Source organism: Sinocyclocheilus grahami, unplaced genomic scaffold, assembly GCF_001515645.1.
Source record: "Sinocyclocheilus grahami isolate Dianchi unplaced genomic scaffold, SAMN03320097.WGS_v1.1 scaffold1589.1, whole genome shotgun sequence".
NCBI classification, from domain to species: Eukaryota; Metazoa; Chordata; class Actinopteri; order Cypriniformes; family Cyprinidae; genus Sinocyclocheilus; species Sinocyclocheilus grahami.
The window spans coordinates 108,556-121,254 of record NW_015506768.1 but is presented as its reverse complement, the minus strand read 5'-3'; the positions used below and the strand labels follow the sequence as shown (position 1 = coordinate 121,254).

The 12,699-nt window shown below is 40.3% G+C and overlaps 1 protein-coding gene across 2 annotated transcripts in view; it reads left to right on the top strand.

The window, feature by feature from the left end:
• The window catches only part of kmt2bb (lysine (K)-specific methyltransferase 2Bb), a 46,751-nt gene that overhangs the window by 28,427 nt on the left and 5,625 nt on the right, over nt 1–12,699 (top strand). Inside the window, exons 18-34 of one of the 2 annotated variants that reach the window (XM_016257713.1) lie at nt 2,181–2,282; nt 2,780–2,890; nt 3,303–3,379; nt 3,477–3,697; nt 3,806–3,903; nt 4,293–4,430; nt 4,660–4,818; nt 4,979–5,096; nt 5,232–5,310; nt 5,433–5,593; nt 5,680–5,850; nt 5,945–6,848; nt 8,915–11,005; nt 11,094–11,186; nt 11,737–11,846; nt 11,924–12,061; nt 12,346–12,598. In XM_016257713.1, the coding sequence (XP_016113199.1) occupies nt 2,181–2,282; nt 2,780–2,890; nt 3,303–3,379; nt 3,477–3,697; nt 3,806–3,903; nt 4,293–4,430; nt 4,660–4,818; nt 4,979–5,096; nt 5,232–5,310; nt 5,433–5,593; nt 5,680–5,850; nt 5,945–6,848; nt 8,915–11,005; nt 11,094–11,186; nt 11,737–11,846; nt 11,924–12,061; nt 12,346–12,598 (5,024 nt within the window). Of the gene's footprint in view, nt 1–2,180; nt 2,283–2,779; nt 2,891–3,302; nt 3,380–3,476; nt 3,698–3,805; nt 3,904–4,292; nt 4,431–4,659; nt 4,819–4,978; nt 5,097–5,231; nt 5,311–5,432; nt 5,594–5,679; nt 5,851–5,944; nt 8,544–8,914; nt 11,006–11,093; nt 11,187–11,736; nt 11,847–11,923; nt 12,062–12,345; nt 12,599–12,699 lie in introns of both variants that reach the window. The other variant, XM_016257714.1, reaches the window with a different exon arrangement.

The following is a 12,699-nucleotide window of genomic DNA, read 5'->3' as shown; positions in this document are numbered from 1 at the left end:
ACTAGGTTGTTTGATCAAGGTGAGACTTGTAGGATCTTACTATCTGACAGTCAGATTTTTTTTATAGCCCTATAATAAATTATGCAGGTGTTCAGCATTTATTTTTATTTTTTTATTTTTTTGGAGTTAGCATAATACAATGACTTTAGTTGCCATTTGCCTATGCTCTGCAGCTGTTTCATCAGCTGACTCTCACTGGGGTAAAGTTTCCTGTTAAGGAATGGTTCATGTGTCATTAATATTTAACTGTTGTTCATGTGCTAGTACAAAATGTTATAATTTGACTGGGTTTTATATTGAGAATGTATATTTTTATGCTCTCTCTCTCTCCCTCTCTCTCCCTGCTTAAACTCCTTATTTGCTGCTTATTAATAGTCAGTAAGGTAGTTGTTAAGTTTAGGTATGGGGTAAGATTTAGAGACCTAAATATGGTCCTGCAGAATAAGGCATTAATATGTGCTTTATACATTTTAATAAACAGCCAATATGCTAGTAATATGCCTGCTAATAAGCAACTTGTTAATAGTGAGAATTGCTCCTTAAAAATAAAGTGTTACTACAAAAAAAAAAAAAGGATTATGGGAATTATGATGTTTCGTTAGCCATATTCGGACAGTAATTGTTTCTCATGTGGACGTCTGTAAAATAAATTTACATGGCACCTCTGTGCTAAAACCCATTGATTATTGACCGTGGAGAAGAGTTCTGTGATCCTACAGAACCCGGGAATGCGCTGCTCACGGGGCCAGGCACATGGTTGTCTGCTGTAAATAAAATGTCATATGTTTGGAATAATAAGAAAAAATTCATATTTAACAATATCCTGTTTAAAAATAGGAAAATAGAAACTTTTTGAGAAATCTCTCAAAATGATGGCTGTCATTTAAAAAATGTGGAGATTAGCAGAAATAAGTTAATGCAACCTCTTATTTACATAGAGTAAACATAAAGCTGCTTGGTTTATATTTTTATGTATATAACTGTATATAATACATATTTTCAAATTGTGTTGTTTACATGTGGCTGCCATAATAATGACCCATTTCAAATGTTTACGTGCTTTTCTTCTATTTCTTCTTTTTGCTCTTAACGTCTCCCACTCACTGTGGTGGTAGTTATGAAATATTGTTCTTGGAAATACTTTCCTGCATTTCAGTAATAAATATGCATGCAAATAACAGCGTAGTGCTACAGTTAACATATGGTGTTTGGCAGTGGATTTAAACATTTTCGTGCATTTTCTTCTTGTAAACTCAGAGATGTGGTTTCGGACAGCAAATAAATGACCACACAACCTTGGGGAAAAAACAGCGACATTCTGGATTCGGTCGGCAATAAAATCAGCTGTCTCCTGTAAATCTTGAAAATCGCTTGCGTCCCATGAGAAACATTTAGCATCCGAATCTGGCTTTTGACTTTAAATCCTCTTTTAAACCTAGTATGCTGTACTTTTAAAATCGCAGCAGTCCGTTTCTGTTGATTGTTTAAACAGCCGTTAGAATGATTTAGTTTCACATAAACATTTTAAAAATAAATTTTTAGAATGTTCGTTGTGGCAAGCATGAGCCTTTACTGGTTCAGAATTTCCATGAAAAGTCCATGAAATTTCCTTATTCCATGAAAAAAGCCATTGGAATTTATAGTCTGAAAAGTTAAAGTAAAGTCATGATTCACAATAGTCCTAGTTCTTTTATTTTCTTTTCAACCCTTATCCAGTCATTGCAGTCGACTGGGAAAAGTCTTGGAAAATCATTGGTCAGAATGTGCAGAATCTCTGCAGTTTGTGCTCTTGTACTTTATCATTCCAGTCCTGTCTTACAACCCTGTTGAAAAAACCAGCATATGCTGGTTAGGTATGTTTTGATGCTGGTTTAAACTGGTACTTTGCTGGTTTAAGGACCAGCTTAAACCAGCAAAGGACCAACATAAACCAGCAAAGGACCAACATAAACCAGCAAAGGACCAGCTTAAGCCAGTATCCCAGCGTCAAAACATACCTAACCAGCATATGCTGTTTTTTTCAACAGGGAAAGCCCAATCAAGAGGAAATGTCAGTAAATGTTTTTGTTTTTATGGTTGAAATGTTTTAACATTCATGTTCAAGGTTGTCTTTTACAGGATACATATAAAAAGGAACACTGCTTAGTTACAGATTTCTGGTATTTTGTCTTGTTTCGTAGTGCACTACAGTGGGTTCCCTGAACACTGTGGATGGAAATTTGCCTGTCTGTGACTTCCGTGCTATTGGAAAGAAGTTTGATGAAGGCCTGTACACATCCTTGGTCAGTGTCTGTACACAGACTCCGTGTCTGTGCTTGTCTTAGATCTGAGATCAACATAAGGGAAAAGTCTTTAGCATTGTACTTCAAAGTTTGATTTCTAAGTCGCAAAGAAATGGAGTTATCCTCGAATGGGATTGTACATTTGAAAATGACCATAGTAATTGGTCCTCATTCTATAGTTCAATTTGGCTGTGCAGTTTCACCATGCTTTTAGAGTGTTTGGCATCCCATAAAGCTAATAATCTAGTGCGTTATGCGTGACTATGAGTAATTACTGTTAGAAGTTATTTGTTATGTGGTTTTGAGATGCCATTTCTGAACTAAATAAATGCAGATTCTCTTGCAAATTAATCACTAGTATCTCTCTCTCGACACACATCTTAGCTATTCAATCTCAAACTTAATCCTTGATTTAATGTAAACATTTTTAAACTCTTGTTTCGGTAACAGAAAAACAAAATAGCAATGTTGATTTCGTTTGTGGCTTTGTCAAGCAGAAATCCTTTCATGAGGATGTGGTGACAGTAATTCGCAATTACTTGGAAGATGAGGAATTTTTACCGGAGGACCAAAGACCCACTGCCCTTTCCCGCTCGTATTACCTGAAGGTCAGATTCGAATGTATTTTATATTTTTAGTTAATTACCAAAGTTATGTTTTTACCCAACCAGTCAGAGTACCTTAGGTCATTCTGTGAAAACCATACTAATGATGCACTGCTTAAAAATACAAGTCTGGAATTTTATTGTTAGTCAGGATATGACTGCAACTTCAGTTGCTGTTTGACACTACAGCTGTTTAAACTGCAGACTGTTAGTTTTATCATCTTGAAAGCAAAAATACTTTTTTACATTGTAGTTTAATTTTGCATGATTCATACATATATATTTAACTTTTGGCAGTCCAATCACATGAGACAAAACAAAGTAGTATGTTAGCATGCATTTCCAAATATAGTCCTAGAAATGCTATTAGGATATATGTTTTTGTGGTTAAAATCTGCTTTTCAATCCTTTTTAGCTCTTAGAGGAAGTTTATGCGTGGTTTAACAGTCAGGACCCTAAAATATGGGATCCACGCTCCAAACATCTGCCAGCGTAAGCACCATCAAATTCTTTCCATTTGAAATAAACATTCATATATGAGTGGAAACGTTGTATCTTTTGGCAATGAGACATGCCTCCATTCCTGCAGCGGTATGCTTTCACATGCTGTGATGCCACCAAATTATGAACATGTTTATGCTCAATGGCGTGAGAGAGATGGATGTCATAAGGCTTTGGACGGCGCCCCACAGAGTACTGGAAGACACATGGATGTTAAATTGGGAGAAGAAGAGGATGTGTCCACACCTTTAGCCCATAACCCTAAAGGATACTTTATGGACACAAGGGCGTTACAAATGAATCTGAAAGGTAAATAAACACGCAAGTATAGAATGACATTAGTAACCATTCATGATTGTGAACATATGGAAAGCAGTGCAAATTATCCTAACTTTGGATTTTGATGTTATCTCCCAGGGAAGAAGGGTCGGCCTGCTAAATCCGACCTGGACACAGGTTTGGACGACGAGAGACAGTGCGCTCTGTGTCAAAAATACGGTGATGCAAAGGCCAGTGTAAGTACTTTTAAGACATAATTTAAGACTGTAAACTCACCACAGTATTCTACCTTTATTATAGCTTTTTACTATTAGGCCTTAACATGGATTTTAGGAATGGTGCCATGGTAATACCGTGTTGTTTTTTTTATGAAACACGTAATGTAAATATTACGGTATTCTTTGCAGTACCATGTAAACACTATGGTATATTAATATAGCAATCATTATAGCTATCATTATGGCATTACCATCTGATAATATCACTATACCAGTACTTCGCAGTACTTTTCCTAAGGGTGCTTACAAAGTCATAATTATCAGATGCATTGTCATAAAATTACAGCATACAACTCTTACTGTAAACTGAAATTACAATCCTTTGTATTATACATTTCTCTTCCCAGGATGCAGGGAGGTTGCTCTATCTAGGGCAGAATGAATGGGCTCATGTAAATTGCACCATGTGGTCTGCAGAGGTGTTTGAGGAGGACAATGGCTCACTTCTGCATGTTCACAGTGCTGTTGCACGAGGTCGTCTGATGGTATGTCATTAATCTCATGTAATTCTGGTTCAACTGAGCCATTGGTGACACTTTGTACTGCCTTGAGTTAATAACTTTTACAAACATGATGCTTTATAGATTTGTTAATGTATAATGTAATAGTTTGAAATTTCATAATTTAGTATTTAAATTGAACAGTTTGCTTCAGTTAACAGTTAAACTCAATATAATGTTTGGCTTTGCTAATGTTCTGACTTTCCTTCCGTAGCGCTGTGAACGGTGTAACCGAACTGGGGCAACAGTAGGTTGCTGCCTTACTTCGTGCCAGAGCAACTACCACTTCATGTGCGCCCGCTTTCGCAACTGTGTCTTCCAGAATGATAAAAGAGTTTTCTGTCACAAGCATCGTGACCTTATAAGTGGAAAAGTGAGCTTTTAGTTTAATAGCATTTAATTTAGTCATAGCTGCAATTTTTTTTTATTATTATTATATTTACAAAAAATTCAGTTAAATAGAAACGTTATGTTTGTTGGCTTTTAAATGGCTGGTCTGAGAGAACACTTTTTTTTCTTCTGTAATTTACCAGATCATCACTGGTCAAGGGTTTGAAGTACTTCGGAGAGTTTATGTGGATTTTGAAGGGATTAGTTTTCGCAGAAAGTTTTTGACTGGATTGGAGCCGGAGTCAATCAATTTAATGATAGGTTGGTCTTTTTATTGTTGAAGGATATATAAATAACACAATGTAATGTGTATAAATATGAATGTAACGTACTGTTATATAAAAATGATTGTACAATTCCTGCACAATGTTTTAAACTAAAATTTTCACCTGTTAGGTTCTTTGCTAGTAAAAAAGCTTGGAAAGCTGAGTGAATTATCTGCCTGTCATGGAAAACTTTTCCCCGTGGGTTATGAGTAAGTACATTTAATTTTTTAGGAGTTTGCTCCTGACATAATGGACATGGTACTTCTATAACACTTCTAGTATTGGCACTTGCTTGCACATCAATACAGTTTTTGTTTCTTCTGCTTTTTAGATGCTCTCGCTGGTATTGGAGTACTGTAAACCCCTTACGTCGATGCAAATACACATTTCGTGTTAGGGAGGTTCGGCCAACTGTTCAGGAAAAACCAGTGGAAGAGTCGCCCGATCATGGAGAAAATTGCACAATTGCCCATAGCCCATGGCCCCAGTCAGGTGAATAATATTACTAATTGCAAAGTGATAGCTTGTACTTTATGGCATTTTTTGAATATTCAAATTCCAATTTATATGTTCATTAGAATCTGAAGCCCCGGGAGTGGATTTGTCTTCAACTAATCCTTCCACTGAAACAAATTCCACCTCTGTATCTGTCTTTGCCAAACCGGACATTGGTGCTCGTCCCAAAATCCCTTTATACCCCCAGAACAGAAGACCTGCTGGAGGACTATCCAGACCACTGCCTTCTCCAGGTAGTTAATAGCAATTCAATGAAGATGCATGTATGGCCTTCACAAAGTTCATAAGAAGCATTTTGATGATTGACTGTTTGTTTGTTTTACCCAGGAGCTGCCCCATCCAAACCTCACCACATCCTGACTATTAGTGATTTGGATGACACTCGAAGGCCACGACGGCATAGCCCACACACCCAGAATATTGGTACCCGCAGTCACATGACCTCCCCTACTCTTGGATCCCCTGCAGCCCCAATTGCATCTAGAGCAGGTGGTTCCCACCACCCTAAAACCTCCCAGCCTACCTCCCCAGTTTTCCCCCTTGGTGCTACTGAAAACCTGCTGACCTCTTCATCAGCTCGTCCTGTCGGTCGAAGTGCTTCCTCAGTCCGGGGTTCTGGAATATTGACACCCCATTCTACCTCAGGACTATTTTCACAGTCCACAAGGCAAGGTGGCATTAGCAGCACCCCTTGCACCAACCAATCACTCACATCTCCCACCCACCTCTCCACAAGACCAATGCCTTTTGATTTTAATCAGATAGACTCTGTTGAACTTCCACATAATTTTATAGCATCACCACGGGAGCATCCAGCAGAAAATGGTGCCTTGCCATTATTAGGAGACACTTTGGGTACACAAAAAGGTAATCATCTAGGCAGAGACAGGGATTTCCCTTACACATCCTTCCACTTAGAGGCGGACCTGACTGTGGCACCTGAGCTGAGAACTGAGCTTGAAATTGAAGAAACCGAGCTGAATGAAGGCGTAGCTATGAACTGCAGTGCGCAAATTGTAGTTGAAGGTGAAGACAACCAGGAAGACTTCTGGGAACCAGATGAAGAGAAGTCCAAAATGTCTACCCAGAGATTGTCTTGTACTGTTGATCCTTGTAGGGAAGACTGGGGTAATAGTTCTTCGGATGAGGACATGGAAAACTACATCAACTTCACTCGCACGGTGGTTACTTGCAAGGCTCAAAGGGATGCATCTCAGTCATCTACATCTCCATCTCCATCTTTAAGGCAGATTTCACAACTTGATGGTGTGGATGATGGGACAGAGAGTGATACAAGTGTGGCTAAAAATGATAACCAGGGTGTGAAATTGTCAAATCAAGGCCAAAAGCCACACAAACCGCTCAACGCTGTGCCTCATGAACAGACCGCTAGCAATAGGCTATGTTTGGCATTTCCAAGTCCTGTTTCTGATATTTCTTCAATTCAGTTAGAACCCATGTCCAACTCAGAGACTGTTGCTTATCAAGATTCTTTTGGTGTAACTCAAACATTGCAATCAAACCCTACGGTGGCTGTACACACACAAGACACACAGACTAATTTTGTTGACCTAAAGCCTTCAAACTCTGCATTTTCTTCATATGGTAATGATTACCAAGCCCCTCATTTAATAATAGAACCAGAGACACCCTTAATTCTTGAGAGATGTGATCCTCTTTCACCAAATGCCCATTTCACAGAGTTGGTCCCAGTCCAGGATTCCCTGAGTGACCCACCGGACTCTAAAGAATTGTACTTGGATCCTAGTAGTGGCCATTTTGTGTCATCTATGGCTGACTCTAGAGTTTACCAAAACAACCACTTGCAAGATGATTCTCCTGACCTAATGGAAGTTAATGGAATTCAGAATCTACAGCAACAAAATCCTGTTCCTTTCACAGTGTTACCTAAATCTGCATCATTTTCTGAACTTTTATCTTCTGATTCCTCTGCACATGTTTCTTTTGCAACATTCCCAAATCAGACACCTTCTGCAAATGTTTCCTTGTTCCCTGTTCAAACTCCTGAGGGTAAGACGGTCTTGCCACCCATGGAGAGTTTCAGAACCAAATTACACCCAACTGCTGAACCAAGGCATCCTGTCCCTTCAGTTCCTGGAGGGGAAATGCCATGTGTTCCCACAAATTTGCCACAGAAACCAGAGTCTATGCTGTCTGTACCATCAGCCACTGGTGTACCCCTTGGGACTTATGGGCCAGTTTCGGGTACAGTGTCTGTCCCGTTGCATCCCACTTACCTGCAGCCTATCGGCTCTACAACAGTTGGCATAGTCTCCACCTCCTCCTCTGTAACTTCTCAACCATCAGCTCAGTGCCAAGCAATGCCTTCTGCTATTCAGCCAGTCTCTGCTCCAGGTGTCATCAATGGGTACAACACCACACCTATGCAAAGAGAAACAGCTCTAGGACGAACAATTTCCATCAATTTTTCAACCCCCAGATCAACAATTGAACCCCAACAACAGTTGGTTACCCAAGCATTACCAGGTCATGCTATTCTTACCGTAAAGGAGGTTGGTGGACCCAATGTGGATCCTACACCACATGTTTTACTTGTTAATCGTCTTGGTCAGATTTTTGTCAAAAACCCTGAGAGCAACACCTTCCAGCTACCGACACCAAATTCCCCTTCATATAACTGTGTTACTCAAATCGCCAGCCTCTTGCAAAGCAATGCCTTATCGGCAACACTTGCAGCAGCTGGGAACTTGACCCCAGTTGCAGGTGCCACCATTCCAACCCAAGTCCCCCAAATTGTGACCCCACTGGTACAGACCTCCAACACCATTACACAGCTACTTACCACTAGTACTAATGGAGCAGCTTCAATACCAGCAGATGTGAAAAAGCCACGTAGGAATGCCAAAGCTTCTGGAGATAGATTGAAAAAACCAAGGAATAAGGAGTCTTCCACACCTAGAAGGACGAAGTCTGCTAGCACACATGGCCCTTCTAGCAAACAATCTACGAGTCAAATAGTACTGTGGCACCTGAGCTGAGAACTGAGCTTGAAATTGAAGAAACCGAGCTGAATGAAGGTGTAGCTATGAACTGCAGTGCGCAAATTGTAGTTGAAGGTGAAGACAACCAGGAAGACTTCTGGGAGCCAGATGAAGAGAAGTCCAAAATGTCTACGCAGAGATTGTCTTGTACTGTTGATCCTTGTAGGGAAGACTGGGGTAATAGTTCTTCTGATGAGGACATGGAAAACTACTTCAACTTCACTCGCACAGTGGTTACTTGCAAGGCTCAAAGGGATGCCTCTCAGACATCTACATCTCCATCTTTAAGGCAGATTTCACAACTTGATGGTGTGGATGATGGGACAGAGAGTGATACAAGTGTGGCTAATAATGAAAACCAGGGTGTGAAATTGTCAAATCAAGCCCAAAAGCCACACAAACCATTCAACGCTGTGCCTCATGAACAGACAGCTAGCAACGGTCTGTGTTTGGCATTTCCAAGTCCTGTTTCTGATTTTTCTTTAATTCAATTAGAACCCGTGTCCAACTCGGAGACTGTTGCTGATCAAGATTATTTTGGTGTAACGCAAACATTGCAATCAAGCCAAGACCCTTTGACAAATTTCGTTGATCAAAAGCCTTCAAACACTGCATTTTCTACATATGGTAATGATTACCAAACCCCTCATTTAATGGTTGAACCAGAGACACCCTTAATTTTTGAGAGATGTGATCCTCTTTCACCAAATGCCCATTTCACAGAGTTGGTCCCAGTCCAGGATTCCCTGAGTGACCCACCGGACTCTAAAGAATTGTACTTGGATCCTAGTAGTGGCCATTTTGTGTCATCTATGGCTGACTCTAGAGTTTACCAAAACAACCACTTGCAAGATGATTCTCCTGACCTAATGGAAGTTAATGGAATTCAGAATCTACAGCAACAAAATCCTGTTCCTTTCACAGTGTTACCTAAATCTGCATCATTTTCTGAACTTTTATCTTCTGATTCCTCTGCACATGTTTCTTTTGCAACATTCCCAAATCAGGCACCATCTGCAAATGTTTCCTTGTACCCTGTCCAAACTCCTGAGGGTAAGACAGTCTTGCCACCCATGGAGAGTTTCAGAACCAAATTACACCCACCTGCTGAACCAAGCCATGGAGGGGCAATGCCATGTATTCCCACAAATTTACCACAGAAACCAGAGTCAATGCTGTCTGTGCCATCAGCAACTGGTGTACCTCTTGGGACTTATGGGCCAGTTTCGGGTACAGTGTCTGTCCCATTGCATCCCACTTACCCACAGCCCATCGGCTCTACAACTGTTGGCATGATCTCCTCCTCTGTAACTTCTCAACCATCAGCTCAGTGCCAAGCAATGCCTTCTGCTATTCAGCCAGTCTCTGCTCCAGGTGTCATCAATGGGTACAACACCACACCTATGCAAAGAGAAACAGCTCTAGGACGAACAATTTCCATCAATTTTTCAACCCCCAGATCAACAATTGAACCCCAACAACAGTTGGTTACCCAAGCATTACCAGGTCATGCTATTCTTACCGTAAAGGAGGTTGGTGGACCCAATGTGGATCCTACACCACATGTTTTACTTGTTAATCGTCTTGGTCAGATTTTTGTCAAAAACCCTGAGAGCAACACCTTCCAGCTACCGACACCAAATTCCCCTTCATATAACTGTGTTACTCAAATCGCCAGCCTCTTGCAAAGCAATGCCTTATCGGCAACACTTGCAGCAGCTGGGAACTTGACCCCAGTTGCAGGTGCCACCATTCCAACCCAAGTCCCCCAAATTGTGACCCCACTGGTACAGACCTCCAACACCATTACACAGCTACTTACCACTAGTACTAATGGAGCAGCTTCAATACCAGCAGATGTGAAAAAGCCACGTAGGAATGCCAAAGCTTCTGGAGATAGATTGAAAAAACCAAGGAATAAGGAGTCTTCTACACCTAGAAGGACGAAGTCTGCTAGCACACATGGCCCTTCTAGCAAACAATCTACGAGCCAAATAGTAACATCCTCAGATATATCTAATCAAGCAGATTGTGCCCAAGCTATCATCAACCAAGCTATGGCTGGATATTATGATCCCAACAAGACTGTTTCCCTAATTCCCTCATCACCTCGTAACACTACCATTATTGGGCAAACTCAGACAACAAGTTCAGTTTTACCAGAAGGACTCCTTGTCGAACCAGAGATGAAGGCTTCCCCACCAGCGACACCAGAAGCAGCACCTCGACCAAAACAGGTTCGAATGAAAAGAGTGTCCTCTTTATCTGACCGTTTTACCACCAAGAAATCAAAATCTGACTTTTTAGACCTGGACCGCCCTAGTGGATTGGAAGAACCACGCAAGTCAAACTCCGTATCAGCCAGGTAAATGGAACCAGTAGGAATTTACTCAAATTTATTAATGTTTTCTGTGCTTTCAGTATTAATTTCTCTTTTCCTATTTCTGTTGCAGGTATGGAGTTCGCATTAAAACCCCAACCATCAAGGGAATTCTAGACTGTGACAAGCTGAATGAAGAGCGAAGTAGTGACTCTGAGAGTGCAAGGTGAGCCTTTAAGTGGAAAAGGCGGAATTTCAGGGTGATTTCAATAAAGACTTTTAAGTATCAGTATTATTTATGCCTTTTCAACAGTTTTGAAGTTAAGAAATAATACACAAATGTCACCTTCTTCCTCAAGAATATGAGGTTACTGGCAGCATTGTGAGTCCTGCATTGCTAAAGTATTTGTAATATAGTATTACGGTTTTGAAAAATGGTTTTGTTAAACAATCTAATTTTAGCACCTACCTGTATTTTTTTTTTTTGCTCATCAAACAGTAAATCCAGTGCATACATGCAGTGCATCATGCCAAATGTCTGTTATTATAATATTTTATATATTTCAAAGAAAGAATACTGAATACTTTCATATTAAATAATAAGAAATACCACAGTATGTTTTATGTGGGCAGTTTGTTCCACCTTTTCCAATTAAGTATGTCATTAGATTGAGTAGTGACGTTATACTGTTGTAATGGAAAGAACATTTTAGACACTAAATTGGCATGACTAAACCACTGACACTGTACGTGGCTTATCATTTATTTTATTTTAGGCCTGGACCTTGGGATCGTCTTTCGTTGCCTCGTGGTGGAGACAGCAACAAGCCAGCAACCTGGGATCCTACTAACCGTAATGCACTGTCTGACTGGAACAAATACTCGGGTATTATTTTTTATTATTTTATTTTGTTCACTTTAAGGTGTTTCAATGAATTAAACAATAAGACTCTTTTCTTGTAGGGATGCTGTCCTGTTCAGATGATGAGATGCCTCCCTCAGATGGTGAAGAGCATAGTCCTCCCAGCCGAGACCAGCCCCACCTACGCTTTGAGATCGCTAGTGATGACGGCTTCAGTGTAGAAGCAGACAGTATCGAGGGTAGGAGATCATGTCTGACTGTGGTTGATGTGAAAATATTTTTAACAATTATTTTGTATTTGTTTTTAGCTATTGTATTTAATCAGTTGATTTTATTTTTTTAATTATGCAAAGTAAATGGCCAGTAGGAAATATTTATTGTTGAAATTGTTCTTAATTCATTTGCCATCGGCAAGGCCAAAGACCTAAATATGTGATGTGTGCATGTAAATTGTAGTGTTTTAAAATTTTAAAATGTATTTATGAACCAAAAAAATGATCATATTCATTCTTCGCATACACAGTTGCTTGGTCCGCTGTTATCGAGGGAGTCCAGGAGGCCCGTGCTGTCGCTGGCCTGAGGCAGCTTACTTTTTCTGGGATGAGCGGGGCACGTGTGATGGGAATGCTGTACGATGCCATAGTCTACCTGGTGGAACAGCTCCAGGGGGCCAATCGCTGCCAGCGCCACACCTTCCGCTTCCACAAGCAAGCCAGTCAGGAGGAAGATCTGCCCGTTAACCCAAGTGGCTGTGCCCGCTCTGAAGTCTACCTAAGGTCAGTTCACTTGTTTAACTGTCAATTAATCAAAAAAAGGGCTGGTAACAGTGATAGAAAAAAATATATATACTCTATAAAATACTACTACTCTCTCTCTC